The 27894-nt window shown below is 41.6% G+C and overlaps 1 protein-coding gene across 1 annotated transcript; it reads left to right on the forward strand.

Moving 5' to 3' along the window:
• Window positions 1–1717: 1717 nt before the first annotated feature.
• Window positions 1718–27883, forward strand: LOC127633712 (globoside alpha-1,3-N-acetylgalactosaminyltransferase 1-like). The gene is made up of 7 exons (XM_052112983.1): window positions 1718–1842; window positions 19357–19392; window positions 19512–19619; window positions 19770–19814; window positions 25484–25516; window positions 25628–25762; window positions 27097–27883. The coding sequence occupies exons 1-7, from the start codon at window positions 1781–1783 to the stop codon at window positions 27785–27787; spliced, it is 1110 nt and encodes a 369-aa protein (XP_051968943.1). The 5' UTR covers window positions 1718–1780; the 3' UTR covers window positions 27788–27883.
• Window positions 27884–27894: the final 11 nt, after the last annotated feature.

Genomic DNA, 27894 nt, shown 5'->3' on the forward strand with positions numbered 1-27894 from the left:
CAAATGGAGTTTCAGACAGCCACAGGCATTGTCTCGTGTGTCTGGGCTGCAATCACACTCATGCAGCGTTTGTGGATGGTTCATGTTCTCACTGCGAGAGCATGACCATGGCAACGTTGCGGTCGCAGCTCGCTTTCAACAGAATGCCGCTGGGGTTGATGCATATGAGTCCGCTTCAGCACGCATGGCGTGATTTAAATTGGAACCCTAGTGTCGCTTCTTCGACACAACGTCGAAGTGAGCGACAGACGGGGAACGTCTAGGTTATGTATGTAACCTCCATTCCCTGATGGAGGGAACGAGACGTTGTGTCCTCCTGATCACGTCGGGGAGCCGAGCCACTATGGTGGCAGGACCATTTCCGGCTCCTCAGAAAAATCTGAGTGTACTGAATGTACTCGACATATTTCCTCGCCTTTATACCCATATGTCCGGGGGCGGGTATGCAAATACTGTCTGCCTACTTCTCATTGGCCTTTTTTCATAGATCAGAGGCATATTCGGCACTCAAGAGAGAGACCCCTAGTGTCGCTTCTTTGACACAACGTCTCGTTCACTCCATCAGGGAACGGAGGTTACACACGTAACCTAGACGGTTTTGTACTACAACATAAATTACACACTTTCATACCTCAAACGTGAATTTTGAAGCTGTATTGAATTACATACTTAGAACACACACACACATACACACACAAATACACACACAACGGCTTAAAAATTCACATTTGAGGAATGAAATAGTCAAAGAACCACTTTACTAGTTACACCTGTACACCTACTTATTCATGCGATTATCTAATCAGCTAATCGTGTTGCAGCAGTGCAGGGCATAAAATCATGCCGATATGAGTCAGGACCTTCAGTTACTGTTCATAACAACCAGCCTTTTTGTCAGCTTGAACCAGTCTGGCCATTCTCCGTCCATCAACAAGGCATTTCCAACTGCAGAACTGATGCTCACTTGATTTTTTTTGTTTTTGGTACCATTCTGAATAAACTCTGGAGACTTTTGTGCATGACAATCCCAGGAGATCAGCAGTTACAGAAATACTCAAACCAGCCCATCTGGCACAAACAATCATGCCACGGTCCAAATCACTGAGATCCTATTTTTTCCCCACTCTGATGGTTTATGTGAACATTAACTGAAGCTCTTGACCCATATCTGCATGATTTTATGCACTGCACTGCTGCCACATGATTGGCTGATTAGATATTCACATGGATGATTGTTGATGCCAGACAGGCTGGTTTGAGTATTTCTGAAACTGTTGATTTCCTGTGATCTCCTGCTTCTTTTTTAGTGCTTTCTATTAAACAAATCTACTTATCATGTTTTCAGTGGTTCTTTGGATGTTTTAAAGTTATGTACATTTTCATACAGAGGGGCCCATTTTGATGATTTCGCCTAACGCCCAACAAACCCATGGGCCGATCCATTGAGTTTCACATGCTTTAGGGCAAAATGGTATGGATCCTGTTTATTCTGCAGTCCATGCAACTCAATTGTAGTCTCTTTGGGGTTAACAATAATGTTGTGATCAGTCAATGGGTTATTGGTTTGTAAGAAGTATTTTTGAGTTTTGGATCTCATGTAGACTATCTTATCTAATTCTTGTGCTCTGATGTATAGCCCCACCTGTCTGTGTTTGACTTTCACGCTCACTAGAGCAACACACCCCTCCTTCCTCTTTCTGACACCCTCCTGCTTTCATCCTCTCATTCGCACTTCAGTTTAGCTTTCAAAGCAGATGTGGGCATTACTTATACAGAAATAATGCCACTCCGTCAGAATTTAATATTCTTCATTCTTGTGATGGTGGGGATGCTATTCAGTGGGTATGTAATTATTTACTTTTGAAATATGTACCTTGTTTGCTCTTATCTTTGTTGTTTGGATTTAACAATAATGGAGTATTTATGCAATCTCTTAAATGAGTGTCCCAGGAGCAGTCAATTCTCAAGAGTCAGGAGGATTACATTAAGGATATAGCAATTTTAAACAGATTGTAATTTTTCATAGTCAAAGATAGGAAATGTGTGGGAAATGTTATTTCTATGTCGTGAAAACTGGTTTAAATCTTCAATCTTTCAGATACAACTGAGGCTACCAAAAACTGTTCATGTTATCTTTTCTCAAGTCCCAGTTTGAATTGTTTTATAGGAATTACACAAACTAATCTCTATCACCCTTCCCCCACGTGTTACTATGGTGGTGGTTGATTCCCCAGTTTACAATGTAAAGTGCTTTGAGTGCAGTGTCAGAAAAGCGCTATATAAATGTAACATTCATTCACGTTCATAATATAAATCTATGAAGACAAATTTGACCAATCTGAAAACCAATCGTATGTTATAGCCAACACGGGTCAAACATCAGGGCAGGATAAAAGTAGAACATAAAATGAAATTTGGAAATGTTTGAGTTTTTTCCTTTTTATTTATTTTATTTTATTATTTTGAGTAAACATTACTCAACTGATTATATCCTGGACAATAACAACAAACAATAAATCCAATATGTCTGAAAAAAACATATCAAAATCAATATCAAAACAAAATAATTATTATTACTGTTAGTAGTAGATCTAGCATAATTCATGTGATTTGAGAGACCCATGTATGTTACTTCATTAAATATATTGAGCAATCTTTTCATGACATGTCCCAGAGTAGACTTTTTGCCATTTCCTGGTTTGTCGTCAATAGAGTGTCTAAGAGGACATAAGGAAATTCCACACAGGGTCATTTGCATGTTTTATCAAAATAAAACCATCCCATTAAAACATTGAGCCACCAAACCGGCACATCCTGTTCTGTTGATGTATACACACTGACAGCCAAAAGTTTGGAATAATGTACAGATTTTGCTGTTACGGAAGGGAATTGGTACTTTAATTCACCAAAGTGGCATTCAACTGATCAAAAAGTATAGTCAGGACATTACTGATGTAAAAAAAAACAGCACCATCACTATTTGAAAAAGGTGATTTTTGATTAAAGAAAATCCCCATTTCAAGCAACCATCACTCCAAAACCTTTTCCTTGAGTAATCATGCAAATTGCTAATTTGGTACTAGAAAATCACTTGCCATTAAATCATCGTTGAAATCTATTTGGTTCAATAAATGAAGCTTAACATTGTCTTTGTGTTTCTTTTTGAGTTGCCACAGAATGCAATAGGAGTTGGTGCCCTATGCAGACTGCATAGTATGCGTGTAGGGAGCAGCGGTACTGCTTATGGGAAGAATTGCAAAGAAAAAGCCACTTTTGAAACAGAATAACAAAAAGAAAAGGTTAGAGTGGGCAAAGGAACACAGACATTAAACAAAAAACGTCTCGGGTTATGACTATAACCCTTGTTCCCTGAGAAGGGAACGAGACACTGCGTCGTTGAAAACGACTCTTTGGGGAACGCTCCTTAGCGTGCGCCTCTGAATTATGAATGAAACTATTCCAATCTTGATTGGTGTTGCGTCATGACGTAACATGTGACGGCATAACCGGATGCATAAAAGTGACGCCGGCACACAAACACATTAGCCTAGCGATGAAGCAAGCCGCTCTCAGGCATTGAGGGGCGTGGCAGGACGACGCAGTGTCTCGTTCCTTCTCAGGGAACAAGGGTTATAGTCATAACCCGAGACGTTCCCTTCCGAGGGAACTCGCACTGCGTCGTTGAAAACGACTCTTTGGGGAACGAATGCCCACTAGGCCACGCCCGAAAAAGGCCTGCCCTAGAGTGAAACTGAACTCAGGCACTCAGCTAGGACGAGAGCACACGTGCGCCAGGCGTACTAGGGAGGTGCAGAAAACCTGATGAAAGTGTGCGGGGTAGCCCAACCGGCTGCCTCACAGATCTCCTGGAGGGGCACTCCCGATAAGAGAGCCCTAGAGGACGCCATGCCTCTAGTTGAATGAGCCCTTATGGCCAAAGGTGAAGGCAAATTGCGCACCTTATAGGCCGAGATAATAGCCTGAACAATCCAATTACTAATGGTTTGTTTCAAGCAGGGAGCCCCTTCTTAGGTGACCCAAAACACACTAACAGTTGGTCCGACCTCCTCCAAGAAGAGGACCTCTCGAGGTAAACGCTCAAAGCTCTGACAGGGCAGAGCAAATGGAGCCTCTCTTCTTCTGCCGACACATGAGGTGAAGGATGAATGCCTGCAGGACCGTAGACCGTGCCGTGTTAGAAGGCACCTTAGGCACAAAGCCAGGTCTCGGGTGCAGAATGGCTTTAACTCCGCCAGGGGCAAACTCCAAGCAAGCTGGTGTTACTGCCAGGGCTTGAAGATCTCCCACCTTCTTTAGAGAGGTAATAGCTAATAACCCCAGTGGGGCTGGATGTGAGAGGGAGAACCAAAATGGACAGTGGGACGTCTCTCGAGACGCGAATAGATCCACCTTCGATGGTCCAAATTTGTCCCATATCAACTTCACCACCTCTGGATGAAGTCTCCATTCCCCGGGCCTCAGCCCCTGCCTCGACAGGATGTCTGCTCCCTGATTCTGAACCCCCGGAACATACATGCTCTGATAGACAGTATTTTCCCTTGGGACCAAAGAAATTATCTGATGCGCCGGTCTGCACAGAGGGCGCGATCTGAGTCCCCCTTGTCGGTTCAGATAAGCTACCACTGATGTATTGTCCGAACGTACTAGGACATGGTAACCTTAGATGTCTGGAAGGAAGCTCCTCAGAGCCCTGAACACAGCCAACATCTCTAGACAGTTTATGTGCCAAGAATGATGATGGTCCTGCCACAGACCCCTGGCAAAGCGGCCGTCCATGACCGCGCTCCAGCCAGTGAGGGAGGCGTCTGTCGAAACGGTTTCCGGCGACATGACGCTCCCAACACTGGCCCTTGGGACAGGAACCAAGGTTTCTTCCATATTAGCAGAGAACGAAGGCATCTGCGCGCTACTCTGATTTTACTGAAATGGATTCCCCTTGGGGAAAAACCCCTTGGCTTTCAGCCACCACTGGAGGGGCCTCATGTGTAGAAGGCCCAAAGGTATAAAGTTGGATGCCGCTGCCATGAGGCCCAGCAGTCTTAGAAACTGCTTTACAGTGATGGCCTGGCCTAGCTTTAACCCGGACACCATCGCCAGAACGGACTCGATACGTGCAGGAGACATGCGTGCCTGCATCAGTAATCGAAGTTCCACACAACACCCAGAAACGTTGTGCACTGGGATGGTTGTAACACACTCTTTTGTGTGTTGAGTCTCAACCCCAAACTTCGAATGTGGCCAAGGACGACATCTCGATGCCGAACCACCATTTCTCGAGACTGGGTCAGAATGAGCCAATCGTCGATATAATTCAGTATGCGGATGCCCTGAAGTCTCAGAGGAGCAGGAGCTGCATCCATACATTTGGTGAATGTGCGGGGAGAGAGTGCTAGGCCGAACGGAAGAACCCGATATTGGTAAGCTTCGCCCCCGAAAGCGAACCTCAGGAACCTCCTGTGACATGGAAGGATGGATACATGAAAATAGGCGTCATTTAGATCTATCGTGACAAACCAGTCCTCGGATCTGATCTGGCTCACGATGGCAGGAATAGTAAGCATTTTGAACCTGAACCTCCTCAAAGGCCGGTTCAAAACTCTGAGATCTAAAATCGGCCTCAACCCCCATCCTTTTTGGAACTATAAAGTACCGGCTGTAAAATCCGGACTCCCTGTCTGCATGAGGAACACGTTCTATGGCCTCCTTTAGCAGCAGAGATTGCACTTCTTGTTCCATCACCTGAGTCTGCTCCGGAACCACTGTAGTCTGCACCACCCCAGAGAATTTGGGGGGGCGGTGCCCGAACTGCAGTCTGTACCCTGATTTTATTATATGCAGGACCCATGCAGATATGTTGGGAAGATGATTCCATGCCTCTACAAAATCTACTAAGGGAACCAGCCTCTCGAGGCTGGTCTCGGGTGTTTTTCGAGCACCGTTCTCGACTTCCTGAAGCGAGAGACCGGCAGGATTTAGTCGATACGGTTCTTGTGACCACAATTGATGCTTGTTTTTTTTTGTTTTTTTTAACACGAATGGCACGGCGTGCATCCGCTGGAAATTGATGTGGCCCGAGGCGTCAGAGACGGCGGGAACCGACACCGATTCCCTGAGGACTCCGCTGCGAGAACAACCTCGGTTGCTCGGGAAGCATCAAGCAGAAAAGATCTAACCTTTTCCTTTATCCCCGATAAATTCAGCCACAGATGCCTCTCTGTGGCCACCATAGCTGCCATAGAGCGGCCAATAGCCATTGAGTGCAGGCAAGAACCAGCCCGACCTGCCGCCATGTAAGCCCTACTTATTAAAGCAGATGTATCCCTGCAGGGCTTACTAGGCAGCGCCGGGGTTTTAGCCCATATCCCGTGCCCCCAAAACATCGTCTGTAATCACCACACTGGGGCTCGAGACACGGGACGAATGCGGTTTACCCCACGATCTCGAGATATATATTTATATATTTTTTTGTGGAGATCGGGGAAAACGGCAAACCCCGGCGCTGAGGTTGTGATCTGTGCCGCAGGAAACGCTCGTCTAATTTGTCTTTCAACTTGCGCTTCCTGCTCATTTTGTGGCCAGCTGATATCAAGTCTGTCCACGCACGCCACAACCTCAATCAGCTCCTCATAAGCTTGGTCGAAAACTGGCGTGCTTGACTCACGGTCGTCCGCGATCAATGCTGAGCATATCCACTTCCTCGGAAGCAGAGAGCTCAAGCATTGGGACCTGATCGTGGGCAGAAGAAGCCGCGACGCGGCTTCTGCACCACTCACAGTAGGCTCGGGATCCTCAAACGAAGAATGAGAAAGTGCCGCAGCAGTCTCATTCTCATCTGCAAGATCCGCTGCGAACCCCACGATCTCAACCGCCGCGCTGCCTCAACAGACGCGGGACCAGATCCGTGGGGAACGCGAGCCTGACCGTGATCATCAAAGCACGCCAACCGGAGCGCAGCACTCTCATGGGTAGTGCTTCACAACTTTCACAGGCAGATCCCTCGAGAGCTGCCTGTGCGTGCTGCGCTCCCAAACAATTCACACATAAAGCGTGCGTGTCCCTACCCGTAATGAAACGAGGGCAGGGGTGCACGCACTTCATGAACTGTTGGGTGGCCATAATATTTTTAAATCAGACAAACAACACCAAATAAGACAAACAATACACATAGAGCTTGCTGAAGAGCTGAAAGCTAATGTGTTTGTGTGCCGGCGCCACTTTTATGCATCCGGTTATGCCGTCACATGTTACGTCATGACGCAACACCAATCAAGATTGGAATAGTTTCATTCATAATTCAGAGGCGCACGCTAAGGAGCGTTCCCCAAAGAGTCGTTTTCAACGACGCAGTGCGAGTTCCCTCGGAAGGGAACTAGATTGAAACCCAATTGAGCTTTTGAGAGATCATGGAGATCATGATCAAGTACCACAGGAAGCGTGGGGTTTCCTGCTGTACCACTTCCCATAGATGTAGCTGTCTTGTCAAGCTATTCTCACATAGATTCTGAGTATCTGGACAAGGTGTTCTCATCAAAAAACCCTCCACATGCAGCAATGACAGCTTTGCAGATCCTTGGAATTCTAGCTGACTGTGGCCGGTTTTCATTGCTGTACGTGGAGGATTTTTTGATGAGAACACTTTGAAGTAGTTTATGGGTTAAGGTTTGAAAAATAAAATCAAATTGAAATATAAATTTTTCACGTTATTAATGTCTTGACTATACATTGTGGTCAGTTGAATGCCACTTTGGTGAATAAAAGTACCTATTTATTTCCATAAGAGCAAAATCTGTACATTATTCTAAACATTTGGCCACCAGTGTATGTTTAACTTTTACACATTAAGGCACGTTTACTGTATATAGAGAGTTTGAAGAATCGTGTTTGTTTCCAATCATGAATAATGATCCCTAAAACTATAGCTGGGCAAGCTACTCAAAAAATTTAGCTAACTAAGATATCAACTACTCAACAGACAAAAATAGTTAAGCTAAGCTGAAAACTAGAGAAAGTAGCAAGTTACACCTCAAGTTCCACAGGGTTGCTATGGTTTTACCGGTTTTACTAGGTTACACCAATGTGAAATGTTATACCATTGGACACATTATGAATGGAACTTCCAATATCAATAACTATAGCCTAACGAATAAATAATGAACCTAAATAACGCATTGAAGGGTAGATGTTCTTTACCAATGTATCAAATTGATTAATTGCAGGTAGTTAATATAATGTGCATGGTGGGAAACTGTAATCTTAGGATTAAGTCTTGGATTCGGAATGACACAAGAAATGCTGTTAGACACGCAAACGCGCTTGAAGAAACACACATTATACAATTTTTAAGAACAGATGACAGAAAAGTTGTCTATGCGCATGTCTGACGCGCTGTTAGTAGAGGCGTAAAGTCTTGTGTAACATGCATATGTAAAGGGTTCTCACACTTTCTTTGTTTCAGTCTTCTGAAAAAAATGGCAAGAATAGTATCTTCTATGAGAATGCAGCAAATGACCTCAGACCATCTCAGCTCAGGAGGTGCTTTGAGTTCAGGGGCGTGTCTAGGGGGAGGCAGTGCCTCCCCTAGGATAAACTATGCCTCCCCTGAGAATTTGAGAAATAATCTGTCCATCTGTTGTTTTGAGTGTAGCCCCGAATGTATTTTGAATAGTTGACTGACAAATATGAAACCGGACAAAAGCCTATGTAAACCCCCGAAATCATAAGTTGCCTTATTTCATTGTGCTTTGGCTTTGCACATACTGCATACAGCCTGTAAAAATAGACATAGGCATAATCTAGCCTATAGAATAAGTTCCTTTGCTGTCGGTAGCCTATGGGCGACTCCGTTTCTTCCTCTCTGTTGAATATGCAGCAGGTAGAGGAGGAGCTTGCACAGTCGTTGACATCAACTAACGTTACTTAGTGGCGAGTTAACGGCAATTAGCAGGAAAGACAGCAAAAATTAAGCAAATGAGGCTTTAGGGATTTTTCCGAAAGAAGTCAGTGGGTAAGAATTCACATTTGTTTTTGTCCTTAAAGTCTTAAGATCATCATCTAGCTGGCTTTCACCCACAGTAGGCTAAACCTCAAGAGTTGTAGCCTCTAACCTCCTTGTTTACATTGACGCAGCTTGGTAGCTCTGAGTTAACGCAGTCGCCTCTCACGCCGGAGACCGCGGTTTGAGCCCCGTTCGGAGCGTACTTTTCTTGTTTATCAGGTGTTGTTTTCGCTAAGGATAACCAATAAGCATTAACATAAAATGTATGTGTGACTTGTTTTGTGATATTAGTTTGTAGGAAATATACACTTTGATTTGATTAAATGGTTTTCTAGAGTGTAGCTAAGATGAGCAACAGACTGAGGAGCAGCAGCAGCAGCTGTGCCAGAATCAGGCATGGAAACTGGTAACAATGAATAAGTCACTTTACTTTAGAGAAAGTTAAAAGTGAAACATTGTTTATCTCAATGATCCTAATGAAAGGATTTTGACAGATGAATTATTCTCATAGAGATGATGAGAATTATATACAGTTCGATGCCATGGTGTGTCAATGAACTTAGACTAAAGTCATTCATGTATTGCTTTAACTTAGGATCTTATACATCATTTTGACTATTTATGTCAAAAAATATAAATTATTTATATTCAATATTTTTTTTACCTCACTTTACTCACTATAATATAACTCTTTTGTGATGACTTTATGTTAATGTACATGAAAATTCAAGAATCATGATAGATATTAGGGCAGTCCCACTGATCTGCTCTTCCCAATACATTTTCTTCAATGGTATTGGTCTACAATTTGACATATGTAGCACTTGATGAATTAGTTGTTTGACGCTGATTTGCAATAAGTTATGTGCTGTATCTGTTCTTTTGCATCACAGATGATTAAGGGAGGAGAGAGGATGTTGAGGATAGTACTAGAGTGGAAGATTTAGGAACTGTAGAAACAGGCCCAGCCAGAGCAAAACTCAAAGAATACCCTCTCACCAGCTTTGGACTACAGGGAAGTGGTTGCTAGTGTGAAAATAAAATTGTCTGGGCTAAGCCCCGGATGTCCTTCAATGCTGGAAACGCCTCTGCATCTGATGATAAACTACAATTTAAAAGTGGATTGTTTTGTGCATATTTTTCCATCGCTAGCAGATGAGTGAGGTCTGACACAACAAAAATCCAGTTTAAGCCCTATAGTCTAATATGGGCCCTGTGCCTATCTCTGGGTTCCTGGCTTAGAAAAAGATATGCACTAAAACAGATTGTGTGTAGTATAGCTTAATTTTGCGCCGATTTTTTCAATCGTTTATGTTGCCCCCCCAAACAAGCCAAATGCCCCCCCCAAACATGATATCCTGGTAACCCCTCTGTTTGAGTTTAGATCGCTTTATTTCCACAGTGCAGTTCGTTGTGAGCGCAACTCTGCAGGGTCACATTATAGCTTATACATCTGCGATTAAATCATAAAATAATACAAAAACCATGTTCACCTCGAACCATGATTTATATTCCAGTGATTAATATCATCATAAATTTTATGGTTACATTTAAAATTGTTTATAGATCTTAATATGTTTCAGAGGCGTTTCCAGCATTGAAGGACAACCGGGCTTAGCCCAGACAATTTTATTTTCACACTAGCAACCACTTCCCTGTAGTCCAAAGCTGGTGAGAGGGTATTCTTTGAGTTTTGCTCTGGCTGGGCCTGTTTCTACAGTTCCTAAATCTTCCACTCTAGTACTATCCTCAACATCCTCTCTCCTCCCTGAATCATCTGTGATGCAAAAGAACAGATACAGCACATAGCTTATTGCAAATCAGCTTCAAACAACGAATTCATCAAGTGCTACATATTTCAAATTGTAGACTAATCCATTGAAGAAAATGTATTGGGAAGAGCAAATCAGTGGGATTGCCCTAAGATCTATCATGATTCTTGAATTTTCATGTACATTACCATATACAAGTCATCACAAAATAGTTATATTATAGTGAGTAAAGTGAAGTAAAAAAATATTGAATATAAATCATTTATATTTTTTTGACATAAATAGTCAAAATGATGTATAAGATCCTAAGTTAAAGCAATACATGAATGACTTCAGTCTAAGTTCATTGACACACCATGGCATCGAACTGTATATAATTCTCCATGTTCATCTGTCAAAATCCTTTCATTAGGATCATTGGGATAAACAATGTTTCACTTTTAACTTTCTCTAAAGTAAAGTGACTTATTACTTGTTACCAGTTTCCATGCCTGATTCTGGCACTGCTGCTGCTGCTGCTCCTCAGTCTGTTGCTCATCTTTGCTACACTCTACAAAACCATTTAATCAAATCAAAGTGTATATTTACTACAAACTAATATCACAAAACAAGTCACACATATATTTTATGCTAATGCTTATTGGTTATCCTTAGTGAAAACAACACCTGATAAACAAGAGAAGTACACTCCGAACGGGACTCGAACCGACGTCTCCGGCGTGAGAGGCGGATGCGCTAAAAAGGAGGCTAGAGGCTACAACATGTAATGACAGTCGGTAGTGGACCTCTTGAAGTTTAGCCTACTGTGGGTGAAAGCCAGCCAGATGATGATCTTCAGACTTTAAGGACAAAAACAAATGTGAATTCTTACCCACTGACTTCTTTCAGAAAAATCCCCAAAGCCTCATTTGCTTAATTTTTACCGACAGCAAAGGAACTTATTCTATGGTTGGCATAGAATAAGACATAGGCATAATCTATAGGTTGAGCTCAACCTATAGATTATGCCTATGTCTATTTAGGCTGTATGCAGTATGTGCAAAGCCAAAGCACAATGAAATAAGGTAACTTATGATTTCAGGGGTTTACATAGGCTATTGTCCGGTTTCATATTTGTCAGTCAACTTTTCAAAATACATTCGGGGCTACACTCAAAACATTCAGGGCTGAAGCCCCGGCAAAATCGCCGCCACGCCTCTGATATCTTTTAGACATTTTCTGCCATTATCATGCCTGACAGTAAATAAGATAAGCCCACACTCCCTCCTGCAATACCAAGTTTAAATCTTTCTCCCATAATCTCTTCATAGAAGTTAAAGCTGTAACCCCCAGACTCTGAATTTGCAGGGAGTAATAAACTGATGCCTCATGGCCTTTTCAAAAAGCAGTAATCACCTTTTCCAGAGTGTCTGCCACTTTAGGGGGGTGTATGCTACTCCCAAAAATAGTACAAAGCAAGCGGCACAGTTGTAAATACCTTAAGAATTGAGACCTGGGAATCCCAAAATGTTGAACCATTTGTGGAACTATAGAGATCAAGATAGAATTCTTTAAAATCATTATTAATATCAATGGCTGAGGTACATATTTCACCACCAGCAGATTTCACTGAGGGAATGGTAGAAAAAGACTCTCTCTGCTTTATATATCTAACCAAATGCTTCCCTGCTTTGTCACCCAACTCAAAGTATGACTGTCTTTCCCTGAATAGCCAAAACTCCACCTTCCATGACAAAATAGTATTCTATCTGTATTTCAATCAGGTCAATTCTTTGATCCCACTCAGTGAATTTTGTCTCCAAGGCAGTGATCACCAAAATGGTGAAACATTCCAGAAAAGGCTGGGTTTTTCCGTTTCAAATCATGTTGGTGGAATTCTTCTGCATATAGAATCTTACACTGTGGTGTCGTTGGGCTGTAAAGACAAGTAGAGTTGCGTGTCATCAGCATAGCACTGATAAGAGAAACCATGTGACTGAACGATGGGTCCCAGTGATGTTATGTATATAGAGAAGAGAAGTGGCCCAAGCACTGATCCCTGAGGTACCCCAGTAAGTAACTGATGTGGCTTGGACACCTCACCTCTCCAAGCTACCTTGAAGGACCTACCTGAGAGTTAGGAGTTAAACGAGTCAAGCACAGTTCCTGCGATGCCCAGAGAAGAGAGTGTGGAGAGTAGGATCTGATGGTTGACTGTGTCAATGGCTGGAGAAAGGTCCAGCAGAATCAGAACGGATGATCTGGATTCAGCTTTCGCCTGTCTCAGTGACTTGGTGACAGACAGCAGGGCAGTCTTGATGTAGTGTCCACTTTTGAAGCCTGGCTGATTGTCATCCAGTAGCTTGTTCTATGAGAGATTTGATTGAAAACTGCCCTTTCAAGTGTTTTTCCATGAATGAGATGAGAGAGACTGGTCTCTAGTGTTCTATCTGTGTGGGGTTAAGTGTAGGTTTTTTCAGCAGCGGGATTACCCAAGCCTGCTTAAATATAGTGGGAAAAGTGCCTGTAAGTAGAGACGTGTTAATTATGTGTGTGAGTCCAGGTAAGATGGATGGAGAGATGTGTTAATTATGTGTGTGAGTCCAGGTAAGATGGATGGAGAGATGGCCTGGAGATGGTGAGAAGGAATGGGGTCAAGGGAACAAGTGGTGGGGTGGTTGCAGTGGATGAGTTTAGAAAGCCCAGTGTCAGTCAGAGGAGAGAACATAGAGAAATAAGAGTTGCATACAGGAGACAGGTGTTTGATAGGGTGTGGTACTGTGAATGCATTGGTTGTAACTTTATTGGTAAAATATGTGGTGAAGATATCTGCTCCAGTGATGTGTCAGGTGGTGGAGGGTGAGGGCAGAGAAGAGTGTTGAATGTTCTAAACAAGCTACAAGTGTCAGTGATGCTGTTGATCTTTGTCTGGTAATAGGAGGTTTTTGCAGCTTTAACGTTATCTGAGAAAGTTGCAAGCAGAAGCTTATACTTACCTAGATCTGATGGATCTTTAGGTTTCCGCCATCTCCTCTCAGCTGCCCTGAGGTCAGGTTGATGCATATGAGACCGCTTCAACACTGGCTTCAGACTCGAGTCCTGAGATGGGCATGGCAACATGACATTCAACCCTTGGACAGAAGTTTTCTGCGGACTAGAGTCCCCCTACAGCAGGTGTCCAGACGTGTCATGGTCACCAAAGTCACCTCTCAACAGGGGTGGGGTGCCGTGTGCAATGGGCAGGCAGCCGCTGGCTCCTAGATAGGGCCCCAGCTGCGTTGGCACATCAACTGCATAGAGTTGCTGGCTATATTCCTTGCCCTGTGGAGGTTTCTCCTGCTGGTTCAGGGCAAGCACATCTTGATCTCTTCAGACAGCACAGCAACGGTAGCGTACATAAATCGCCAAGGCGGCGTGCGCTCTCGTCATATGTCACAACTCGCCCGCCATCTCCTCCTTTGGAGTCAGCAGCGACTCAGGTCGCAGCACGCCACTCATATTCCAGGCAACCTCAACATGACAGCAGACTCACTGTCACAACAGGTTTTGCCCGGCAGAGAGTGGAGGCTCCACCCCCACGCGGTCCAGCTGCTATGGGACTGGTTCGGCATGGCACAGGTAGATCTCTTTGCCTACCAAGACAATTCCCACAGTGCAGTTCATTCAGTGCATTCATTCCTGCAAGAGAGGTTGGAGAGGAGGCTGTCCCCCTCCACCTTGAAGGTGTATGTAGCCACTATCGCAGCCCACCATGACACAGTATATGGCAAGTCCTTGGGTAAGCACGACTTGATTATCAGGTTCCTTAGAGGTACCCGGAGGCTGAATCCTCCTCGGCCAAGACTGTTCCCCTCCTGGGATCTCTCACTGGTCCTCTCAGAGAACCCCCTTCGAGCCGCTTGACTCAGTTGAGCTCAAGGCCCTCTCCCTGAAGATGTTGCTTCTAGCACGCAGCAGCCTACTTGCACCTGTGTCAGCAGCTCACATAACACGGTCTAGTGCATGGTGCTTTGAAATGGGACCCCTTGTGTCACTTCATTCGACACAACGTCGAGTGAGTGACAGAAGGGGAATGACATGGTTACTGTTGTTACCTCCATTCCCTGATGGAGGGAATGAGACGTTGTGTCCCCTTTGCCACAACACTAGACCTACCACTGTAAATGGCCATACCTTATTCTCGGCTCCTCAGTGCAAAAACCTGACTGACAGACGCACGTCTGCTTCACTTTATACCCGTATGTCCGGGGGCGGGACATGCAAATTCTGTCTGACAATTTCTCATTGGTCTTTTCAGAGGTACGTGAGGCTCCCAAGAAAGACCCCTTGTGTCACTACATTCGACACAACTTCTCGTTCCCTCCATCAGGGAACGGAGGTTACAACAGTAACCATGACGATTTATTTGATTTTTAACACACGTTTGCGGTTTAACTAAATGGATTCTACAGTTTTAAATATTCCACTTCAAGTTTATAGAATATATATTTTATGATATATTCTGATAATGTTTATGGACTATTTTATGATTTAGTTGTTAAAGATTGAACTGATAACTGGAAAATTAGCCATCATTTTACTTTTATGTATATTAAACAAAAAACTTTTGATCACTAAAAAAACGAGATCGTTTTTGACCCCAAATCACCCATTTCAACCAAAAATTCAAATTCTGTCAGCTTTGACCACAGTGCTGGCTAGTAATGAGTTACATGTAATGTGGATTACATCAATCAGATTACAAAAATCAAGTACTTGTAATTGGATTAAATTACATTTTAAAATACTCATAATCGGATTAGTTATTTTTTATAGATTACACGATTACATATTAACAAAGCAACAGCAGTAATTTGTTAATAATTAATTGATCATTTTCATATCATTATCATCATATTCTTACTCCGAAACGCAATAGTCTCGCAGATTTTGAGCATGTGCTCCTTTTACATTACAACAGTAAGATATACATCTCAGTTAAGGAATAGATGATGGACTTTTACTAAGTAGTAAAGGTTAAAAGTAAGTGTGTCAGAGCTTTGAGCTATTAGCTTTGACCTAGCAATGTCATTGCTGTTGATTTCAGGTTCATTACTGTTTGTGTAATGTTTCTATTGTTTTATGCACTTAAAATGAACTATGAACAAGATATGTTTTAAAAAATATATATACTGTATATACAGTATATATATTTTTTACAGTAGTATATATATTATTCTTAATACCTCACCAATGGTTTGGAGCTCACACATAGAACTTAATTGTTTCAAAGGATCTAGTGGAAGCCATCTCTAAGGGTCCTGCCCGCAGGGTACACAATAGTTAAAATGCAAAATGTGCAGCAATATGGAACAAAGCCCATCGCTCTACTTTTGCTGCTGATGCAGTGGTGTCCACTGCATGGAACTTGACATAAAACTTGACACAATTGTTCCTTTTGTGACTCGGTGGAACACTGTCATTTTAAAATATTCTGCTTTTTTCGAATATTCTTGCACCTCTGCTTTAGAACAGGCGATGGACTATCAATAATCAGTAAGGCTTAAAAGTGCTTCAGTGTTATTAGATGAAAGCTTTGACCTAGGCAACGTCATTGCAGTTGATTTTATGTTCATTAATTTTTGTTCATTTTATGATCGATTTATGTTGATTTTATGGTCATTAATGTTTGTAATGCTGCTATTGTTTTATGCACTTAAAATTAACTTGCTGTCTCAGTGTTGTGAATTATAAACTTTGGCAATGCACTGTCATTGCTGTTAGATTTAATGTTTATTTAATTCAATGTTCAATGTTTAATGCACTTTTTTTTTTTAAATGTCATAAGGAGCTCTATTTGTGAGGCTATTTTTGTCAGTGATAAAGAATGGAATACATTTTCTTCCTCTTTGTACTTTTATGTTCACATTATTATCCTACTCAAATGCATGTGACACAAAATAAAATAGAATTAAATTGAAAGTAATCCTAAATTAATCCAAAAGTAATCGTATTAGATTACCCCAAAAATGTAATCTATGAGATTATGTTACTGGCTGCATTTTTTGTAATGTAATTTGTAATCAGTACCTGATAACAATTTACATGTAATCTGCACTACACTTATTGTCCCTCATATCATTCCAAACCTGAAGGCTTTTATTTTTTTCTGTAGAATACAAAAGGGAGAAATCTTCATGCAGCTATTTTCCATACAATAACAGTTCCTATTGACCATGTCTGTTAAGCTCCAGAAAGGACAGAAAAAACCCACCAGAGAAGTAGTTCATATGACTGTGCTAATATTTCTATGCACTACCATGACATAATACATTTTTTTTTTTAAAAGATGGAAAGATAAACAAGGACTAGGAACTCTTTTGCATTTCACATGCAAAACACTCTTTTGTTAAGCAAATATGGGATGCTTTCTGACTGGTCTGGATCTTGTAAAAACACTGAGTAGAACAGGTTCCCCTAGTAGCCTATTGGTTTTTAGGTTTTGTCATGTGTATTGTTAAAACAAAAAGTTTAATCTGATATATTTCTTACGTATTGCATTTCTGGTACTGTTTAGCTAGAATGATCTGCACAAAAAGTCTCATTATATGACTAATACTCTCAACCTTGTATCTCACAGTAAGGCTGTCTTTAAAGGTTAATAAGTTAGCGTTGAAGATTAATTTGTCTTTGGGTTAAATTAATGGGATTTTTACTTCCGGATCCTGACTGTTGCACTCTATTACTCGGCTTTCTGGAATACTTTATTCTGATAGGTCAGTGGCGGCATCTAGCAGTCTGATTTTTCTCTGTAACAACCACACATCCATGTATCAGACCACTCATTTAGGTATCTGAGACATCAAAAAAACATGAATTAATAATTTTATTAAAGATCACAGAGTGTTATGAGAAATAACACTCTGTGATCTTTAATAAAATTATTTCAACTATAATTCATGTTTTTTGTGCATTTGTTTATTTATTTAGTGAGGAGTCAGATGGTAATTTTCACAAAATATACACCAACTGAAATCCGACGCAAACTGGAGGTGTACTTTAGCTGTTCAGCAATTTCTTTCTTCATAAATTACATAATTTCTATGTAAATCAATATTGTATGTCCATGTATTTATTTAGTTGGATAGTAGCCATATAAAAACATATATGTGATAAGCAGTATAAAAAACAGTCAGCCAGTTGCTAACACACAATAAACTCGACAGGGTGATAAGGACATGTGGAGGGGTCTTGTATCACCCGGAAGGGGATTATTTTGCTATAAAACCACCTGACTTCACATTATCTCTTATTTAAAGCCGCTTGTAACCGACAAAGTTTAAACTCTTGTTTTAGCACAGGATGATTGATAGGTGAGGGTGGCGCTTTGCTGCTGTCATGGATATATTAAGGACAAATTAGCATTTACACCTCAAATGTGATGTGATCACATGCGTTTTTGACCACATTCGTATGTGGTTTTTCTGATCCGATCACAAAACATTTAGACCTGAATTTAACTATGACCTTTTGTGATTGGATCACCTGAAACGTATCTGAATACCAGTAGTAATTTTTCTTTTTCTAGGGAACAGATTAAGTAAGTATCATCTCATCTTAACGATTTGTCTTCTAACGGCTACCTGCTGAATTGTAAATCAATACAGGATTCTAGTCTCACTAGAATCAACAATAGTCATTGTTGTGTTCAACGGATAATCCTGAGCTTGCTTCAAATACAAACATGCCTCTTGCCAAGATGTTGCTGTTGGAACATGCTGGTTGAATGGCTTTTGTTTGTGGTGACTCACAATTGTGACATACCAAGGTAGCTTAAAGCTTTTTAATTTGTTTCTAGCTTGCCAATTTGCTTATATTTGTCTGATGTTTTAAATAGTATATGTTTAGTGTATCTTCGTGATTTTATGGTGATGGTTTAACTAGTATTGTAGCATACATTTACTGTTTTATTAGTCCTAAAAACTAGAACATGCGATCATCCTCCATAGCGCAGTCGCTCCAATGTTTACCTTTCACACCGTCACCACATATGGATTTGTTATGGACATTCATTCTCCTGATTACACCACAGTGGAGAAAGAAGATGTAACCATGCCAACTGGCACAGATCGGCATGGATCGGTACAGTTTTGTGATGAGAACTGTTAGGCCTAATGGTGGAAAAGAGGCTATTGGATCAGGGATTAACTAATTATTTTTGTCCACATTGCAATTGTGCTTTGCCTTTAAAAAGTTTACATAATTGTATGTGAAGGCCTAGATGTTTTTTTTTTTGTAGCATTTTCTGCCTTGATTTTGAGAGGCAAAAACTTTATTCTGTGGAATTCATTTAAATATGATAAAATGTGTTCAGTGGAGCTTAGAGTACTACACTCATCAGACAAAATATTCAATAAAGACGCAATTACGTGTGTCGGCCTGCCAACGAGCAAACAATTAATTAGTCTGCATCCACTACATGTGTACATAAATCAGTTCTGTGTACTTATCAAATACGACTTGAACTTAAACTCAGAGAAGAGGAGTAAACAGTTGCACATCTTTCCAAAGGTCTCTGCTTATGGAGTTTTTCTGTTTCTTTCCTCACAGGGTCCTGTACCTGGGCTACATCTCCAACCAGGACAGGTGAGTTTGGAACAACTAGACATTAACACTGCATAACACCCACCATTACCAACCTATAACTATAGCTGTCTACCTGAAAATGGTGCGATGCTAAATAAAAATCTTGTTGTTGTTTGTAGTTGCAGAAAACAACAGCAACAACAACAACAACAACAACAACAACAACAACAACAGCAGCAAGAGCAAGAACAACAACAGCAACGACTAACTGAACCAGTTGCTGTCAAGTAAGTACTGATGTAATGCATATACACATATATGCACTCTCTCTTCAACATACAAACATGTGCACACACTCATATTAATTTTTATTGAGAAACAGCAAAAGACACCATTTGATAACAATTCATTTAGGAGTCTGAATGTTTTATTATTAGGACAGAGGTGAAGCAGAAGAAACTGGGATTGCGCTTATCACCAGGGTGTGTAAAACTTCATTTCATATGTTGTTATAGTACTTAGCATACAAGTTGATGGATCCCCTAATAAAAGAAGAACATTTAACATTTATTTACTAGAATACAATTTTATTATCTTTTTACACAGGTTTTCATTAATATAGATTATAGATTAGATCTTATTCAAGTACAGTATCCAATGAGCTGTGAGCTGACAAATGTGAGGTGATCAGTAGTTAAAGGTGAACTGTGCAAAACAAATATTTATACAAACATTTAAAAATATCTCCTGTTCTAGTTTTGCAGCTATAATGCAGATCTTTACAGCTTTTTTTTTTTTTTTAAATGTACAACTATAAGTAAGCTTTTGGTTGATTGGCTTTCCCGAAAATGTAAATACTGTGGCTTTGTGGCACTATTAAAACATTGGTTTGTTTGTTTGAGCATCATAGCAAAGCAAACAATTAACCAATAGCGTGAGTTTATTATAATTTGTCCGACTAATAGAAAGCTGTGGGCGTGTTCTGGGAAAACTGTTTGAAAACTGAGGCTGCATCTGAAAATTGAACAATTCTGCCTTCGAAGGCTGTATACAGAGTTAGGATGAAAATTAGTTGCTTTTCATACTGTTCTGAGACCAGTTTCCTTAAGAGTTTCATTCATTCAAAAATACTGTCGGAAAATACTACTTGAAAAATACTGTTGCTTCAGGACCCAGATTTTATATTGGAAATCAATTGGCGACCCACCATAGTAAAAACATAACCTGTAATGTATACTGGGTCGCATTTCCTTTTATGTTGCATAGTTTTGTTCATGGTTTTCAAGGAATAGTACAAGGACATGCATCAAGTGACATTATTTTTGGTGTTGACATCAACAACAAAAGTGACAGGAAGTTTTATCTCCCCTCTTTTAAAAATTGATGAGCATATTTACTTATACATGCCCATTATTATCCTGTTTGTTTACTAATTTCAAACATAATTCAAACAGAACATACATATTACACAGGATGAAAGGCTCCATATTACCATGGTTAGGTCAGTGTAGCTAGTCTTAAATAACAGTAATAATAATAATAATAAATTATAATATTTATTAAAAAATAAATACTAGCTGAAACACGTCTTGAAACTTTAACTACAACTGCCACTGTTGGTATAAAATGAGGTCTAATAGATTCTACCTTTAGATTATTTCATATGAAAAGGTAACATTTTGTCAAAATATAATAGTTATGCTTACTCATGTAAAATCGGGAAACAATTTTGTAAAGGTGATTATGTATAATGAAAAACAATTACGATTAGCGCAGTGCACAGTGTTGCTATTTTCCTCCTCAGTGCTGTTTGGCATGTCAGGGCAGCCTACTGTTTGAGAGGTTTGACTTGACTTCCTCCGTAACGCTTTAAACTAGAAAAGTCTCACTAGAATTGAAATTGTACACATCAGTTTTGAGGTCTGCGCCGGCAAGCCCGGTTGTTGCACGCGAGCACCGGAGAGAAGAGCAGTTCATGATCGCGAGCTTGTTCTGTTACACTCGTTTGAAAATGCAGATGAGAAGCCTTTTGCTGATAGCGAGATTATCTTTAAATCTGCTTCGGCAGTCCTAAATAGGCTATCACTTGGGCGGCCACTGAAATATCTTCAATGTGAGAACCCTGGCATTGTTTTTTCCCTGCTGTCTGCGATCCAGTCCAAATAGACCTGCGACACACTTTTGGGTCGCAACCCAACAGTTGAGAAACACTGGGTTAAGCCATTAAACAGGAAGTCAGCTGCCTACATTTTTAGATGAAGCCACTATTTTGAATGTGGTTTGGTGCCGCAAAAACGTCACGGTTACTATTGTAACCTCCGTTCCCTGATGGAAGGAACGAGACATTGTGTCGAATAAAGTGACAAAAGGGGGACTTCCTTGGGAGCCTCGCATACCTCTGAACTTGAGAAAAGGCCAATGAGAAATTGGCAGACAGAAATTGTATGTCCCGCACCCAGACATTCGGGTATAAAGGGAAGCGGGCGCGCGTCTGTCAGTCAGGTTTTTGCACTGAGGAGCCGAGAATAAGGTACGGCTGTTTACAGTGGTAGGTCTAGTGCTGTGGCAGAAGGGACACAAAGTCTCATTCCCTTTCTCAGGGAATGGAGGTTACAACAGTAACTGTGACGTTCCCCTTCTGTCACTCACTCGACGTTGTGTCGAATGAAGTGACACAAGGGGTCCCATTTGAAAGAGCCATGCACTAGCCCGTGTTATGTGAACTGTGGACACAGGTGCAAGCAGGCTGCTGCGTGCTAGAAGCAGCTGTGTCGGCCGCATGTAACCCTCCCCAATGCCCCAGAAAAGGTTTCATATACAGACCTTAGGTTCCCAGCACCCCTGAGGGGGGAACAGGTGCAACATGACTAGCATGGGAGCAAGCCCGGCAGCCATGGCCTTTTCTCTCTCTATGTCTTTGCACTATGAAATGTGTCGGGGAAGAAGGTTTTTCCTGGTCCTATTCTTTCAGGGGGAAAAGACCCCGTGGAAGCCACATCCTGCCCAGACTAGGGGGAGGTAACATATGGCAAATACACCACGAGGGATGTGAAGCTGTACGTGGGAGCGGCATGGTGGTAGGTCCTGCCTGATAAGGGAGGAGCTCTATAAGCATGGCAACCGGGGGCAGTGGGACTGCCCAAGGGAGATGCAGGTATGCCGACAGGGGTACTGTACCGCGGAAAATAATGGAATAAAGCCTGTGGAGCCCTACCACAGTACAAGGCACCTGTGGCGTCGTAGTGGGTCTGGACACGAATTGCTCTGCTGAATTTGCAGGCCAGAAGGCTAGGGAGGAAGACCATCCATGAAGCAATTTTTAGTGGCTAACCTGGGAGTCAAGTAGCACTGTATCAACTTGGTGAAGGGTGCTGTGTGCAAGCGGAACACCGGTGGCTGTTCTGCATTACCGTGTTCTACGTCTTCAGGGAGAGGGCCTTGAGCTCAACTGAATTGGTTGATCGTGTCTATGACTGCAGGTGGTAGATGCAGTGGCGATGTCATCATCCAATTCCGGGGGCTCAAGGGAGAATGCCGGCTTGCCACGAGGCGAGCCGCACTCATTCCGAGCTCGGACGGAAGCGAGCGAGCGTGTCGGGGGCGGGTGGTTCGTGGGGATTTACCCGGCGAAACCGAGCCCGTCGTCATCCCCAAATCGCTTTCATCACCAGCTGGGTCGTCCTCAATCCCGTGGGAACAAGGAGTGGCTGAAGTGGCATTCACCTTAAGGAAGGCGAGCCACAACCGCAACGCTGCCATGGTCATGTTCTCGCAGTGTGTGCTTCCCTTTATACCCATATGTCTGGGGGTGGGATATGCAAATTCTGTCTGCCAATTTGTCATTGGCCTTTTCTCAAGTTCAGAGAAGGAAGACCCCCTTGTGTCACTTCATTCGACACAACGTCGAGTGAGTGACAGAAGGGGAAATACACTCTTCACCTTTAATGAGGAATACTGCTTTGGGAATATATATATATATACAGTGAGGAAAATAAGTATTTGAACACCCTGCTATTTTGCAAGTTCTCCCACTTGGAAATCATGGAGGGGTCTGAAATTGTCATCGTAGGTGCATGTCCACTGTGAGAGACATAATCTAAAAAAAAATCCAGAAATCACAATATATGATTTTTTAACTATTTATTTGTATGATACAGCTGCAAATAAGTATTTGAACACCTGTCAATCAGCTAGAATTCTGACCCTCAAAGACCTGTTAGTCTGCCTTTAAAATGTCCACCTCCACTCCATTTATTATCCTAAATTATATGCACTTGTTTGAGGTCGTTAGCTGCATAAAGACACCTGTCCACCCCATACAATCAGTAAGAATCCAACTACTAACATGGCCAAGACCAAAGAGCTGTCCAAAGACACTATAGACAAAATTGTACACCTCCACAAGGCTGGAAAGTGCTACGGGGAAATTGCCAACAGCTTGGTGAAAAAAGGTCCACTGTTGGAGCAATCATTAGAAAATGGAAGAAGCTAAACATGACTGTCAATCTCCCTCGGACTGGGGCTCCATGCAAGATCTCACCTCGTGGGGTCTCAATGATTCTAAGAAAGGTGAGAAATCAGCCCGGAACTACACGGGAGGAGCTGGTCAATGACCTGAAAAGAGCTGGGATCACCGTTTCCAAGGTTACTGTTGGTAATACACTAAGACGTCATGGTTTGAAATCATGCATGGCACAGAAGGTTCCCCTGCTTAAACCAGCACATGTCAAGGCCCGTCTTAAGTTTGCCAATGACCATTTGGATGATCCAGAGGAGTCATGGGAGAAAGTCATGTGGTCAGATGAGACCAAAATAGAACTTTTTGGTCATAAATCCACTAACCGTGTTTGGAGGAAGAAGAATGATGAGTACCATCCCAAGAACACCATCCCTACTGTGAAGCATGGGGGTGGTAGCATCATGCTTTGGGGGTGTTTTTCTGCACATGGGACAGGGCGACTGCACTGTATTAAGGAGAGGATGACCGGGGCCATGTATTGTGAGATTTTGGGGAACAACCTCCTTCCCTCAGTTAGAGCATTGAAGATGGGTCGAGGCTGGGTCTTCCAACATGACAATGACCCGAAGCAAACAGCCAGGATAACCAAGGAGTGGCTCTGTAAGAAGCATATCAAGGTTCTGGCGTGGCCTAGCCAGTCTCCAGACCTAAACCCAATAGAGAATCTTTGGAGGGAGCTCAAACTCCGTGTTTCTCAGCGACAGCCCAGAAACCTGACTGATCTAGAGAAGATCTGTGTGGGGAGTGGGCCAAAATCCCTCCTGCAGTGTGTGCAAACCTGGTGAAAAACTACAGGAAACGTTTGACCTCTGTAATTGCAAACAAAGGCTACTGTACCAAATATTAACACTGATTTTCTCAGGTGTTCAAATACTTATTTGCAGCTGTATCATACAAATAAATAGTTAAAAAATCATACATTGTGATTTCTGGATTTTTTTTTTTAGATTATGTCTCTCACAGTGGACATGCACCTACGATGACAATTTCAGACCCCTCCATGATTTCTAAGTGGGAGAACTTGCAAAATAGCAGGGTGTTCAAATACTTATTTTCCTCACTGTATATATATAGAGAGAGAGAGAGAGAGAGAGAGAGAGAGAGAGAGAGAGAGAGAGAGAGAGACAGAGAGATTTTAATGGTGCTGAATATGGTAGTTCTACAAAGAGCTGATGACCAGTGAGAGGTTAGTGATGATATTGCCTCCTCAACAGTGTTGCGTAAGTTACTAAAATAAAGTAATCCACTACAAATGACTAACTAATTCTCTAAAATTATAATCAGATTACTTAATTGAAAAAATAATTACATTACTAATTACTTTACTTTTAAGTTACTTTCTAAAACACTTGTCACAAACATAGTTTTCTGTTCTGCTCCACAAATTTAAAATAACATCTATTTTCTCCTTGGTCATTGTCGCACACTAGTTTTTAACTAGATTACAGTAACTAATTACTTTGTAATACAGTTACACCTAACACTGCTCCTCACTTCTTGGACTTCAGCTCGAAAAGGAAAAATAGATGAAAAAGTGACAACAGAGCTTGTAGTTTTATGTGCATCGACGAATGTCCATGAACCAATGAAAAAATATCTGTTTTATTTCTGCTTTCTGCATTTGAGTTACAGGTTTGTGTACAATCAACCCAGTGTCCTGGTGGGGTGAGTATAATGTGCTTGCAGTAGTAACCTGTTTTATCTCCAGTTTAATTGGCTCTGCAGTTTACACTGATAGGTGCACTGTGTATGTGTGTGTATGTGTGTTTCAAACAGTCGGACAGATGTTGCTTCTGTGACACCATGGTTGGCCCCAATTATTTGGGAGGGAACTTTTGATCCCACACTGATTGACTCTCTGCACAATCAACAAAACATCACCATAGCAACCACAGTGTTTGCATTGGGAAAGTGAGCACGACATTATACCTTTTTCTCTATCTATCAATCCTTCTCTTTTTATCTTTTGTTTTGTGTTTAGTTCCCCTGTAGGTTTAACTGTAGTTTTAGATGATATATTCTGAGTAATTGTAGGGTGTTGACAACATTGTAAGAAAAAAAAATACAAAAAGGAAGAACGTCTTGGTCTTTAGTTGAAGATGCTGAAGTTCTTATTGCAGTTTAGCTTTGAAAAATTACACATAGTGCACTTTATAAGGAACACTATGGTCATAATAAAGTGCCAGATGTGGTCTTCTGCGGTTGTAGCCCATCCACCTCAAGGTTTGACGTGTTGTGCATTCTGAGTTGGTATTCTGCTCAGTACAATTGTACAGAGTGATTATCTGAGTCACCGTAGACTTTATTTAAGCTCAAACCATGTTTGGCCATTCTCCGTTGACCTCTCTCGTCAACAAGGCGTTTCCATCCACAGAACTGCTGCTCACTGGATGTTTTTTGTTTTTGGCAACATTCTGAATAAACTCTAGAGACTGTTGCATGTGAAAATTCCAGGAGATCAGCAGTTACAGAAATACTCAAACCAGCCTGTCTGGCACCAACAATTATGCCACTGTCAAAATCACTGAGATAAAAATTATTTCCCATTCTGATGGTTGATGTGAACATTAACTGAAGCTCCTGACCCATATCTGCGTGATTTTTTGCATTGCATTGCTGCCACACGATTGGCTGGTTGGATAATTGCATGAATAACTAGGTGTAAAGGTCTAATAAAGTGCTCATTGAGTGTACATGAAGCACCTTGGACTGAACAGAGTCAGACAAACCCACACTAACATTATTGAAGTCCATGCCTCAAACAATTCAGACCATCATAAAAGCCAGAGGAGGAGCAACAAAGTACTACTTGTGATTTTTTTTCCTCAACATTGAGTTATTCCATTATTTTTTCCTTTACTTGATCTGGAATAAAATATACCATTAATTAAAATAATGTAATTAACATTTTTCGAGGGATGTTTCTCAAAGCCAGAATGTTCTGCTATTAAACAAACAAAAAAATTGTGTCATATCTGTGATTTGTTTAATTTCTATGAAGTAAAAAAGGTGGGTGAACAAGTGTGGTGATTCCATAATTTTTGCCAGGGGGTGTATATGCATCTGACAGTCAGTTAAATGGTGATGGGCAGTCTGTGGGAATGCCTATTGTGGATGAGACTACCTTTTAAGTTACTTTGGCCACAAATAGTCTGCAAAGATGTAAAAAAATCCTTTTTTGTTTCTGATTATGCTCATTTACTGAAATATCATTCCCTATTTTTCTCTGTCTGTTACTTTTTCAGATATACACGTTTTCTTAAAGAGTTTCTGGAGTCAGCAGAGCAACATTATTTTGTTGGTTTTCGAGTTCATTACTACCTGTTTACAGATCAACCAGAAAAGGTTCCCGAAGTAAAGCTAGGTGATGAACATCGTCTAACAGTACGGAAAGTCCCGAGTTTGAACAGGTGGCAGGACATCAGTATGGGCAGAATGCAAATATTGGAAGAACTAACTAAGAACGAACTGGCCGATGAGGCTGACTACATTTTCTGCCTTGATGTGGATACAAAGTTCTATGGCCGCTGGGGTGTGGAGACTTTAGGTCGTCTAGTAGCTGTGATACACCCTTGGTTCTATGATTACCCACGGGATAAATTCACATATGAACGAAGACCAGAGTCACAAGCATTTATTCCAGTTGGGGAAGGTGATTATTATTACACAGCTGCTGCGTTTGGTGGCTTTTTAAATGAAGTACATGAACTCACCAAAGCCTGCCACGAACAGCAGGGCATTGATGCTGCAAAGTCCATTGAGGCAATATGGCATGACGAATCTCATTTGAACAAGTACTTACTTTTAAACAAACCCAGTAAGTTGCTCTCACCTGAATATCTGTGGCGGGACATCAATGCCCAAACGTACCAAGTGAGAGTCATTCGCTTCTCTCATGTGGTTAAAAACAATGCAGAAGTTCGCCCAAATTTATAGCAACTGTTGCCATTGGCAACATTCAGCCACATGGACATCCTTTGACCTCGCAGTCCTCCACAAATACATTGCGAATCTCAGATATGTCAACACATAAAACTGATGCC

This window comes from Xyrauchen texanus, chromosome 3, assembly GCF_025860055.1.
Source record: "Xyrauchen texanus isolate HMW12.3.18 chromosome 3, RBS_HiC_50CHRs, whole genome shotgun sequence".
NCBI lineage: Eukaryota > Metazoa > Chordata > Actinopteri > Cypriniformes > Catostomidae > Xyrauchen > Xyrauchen texanus.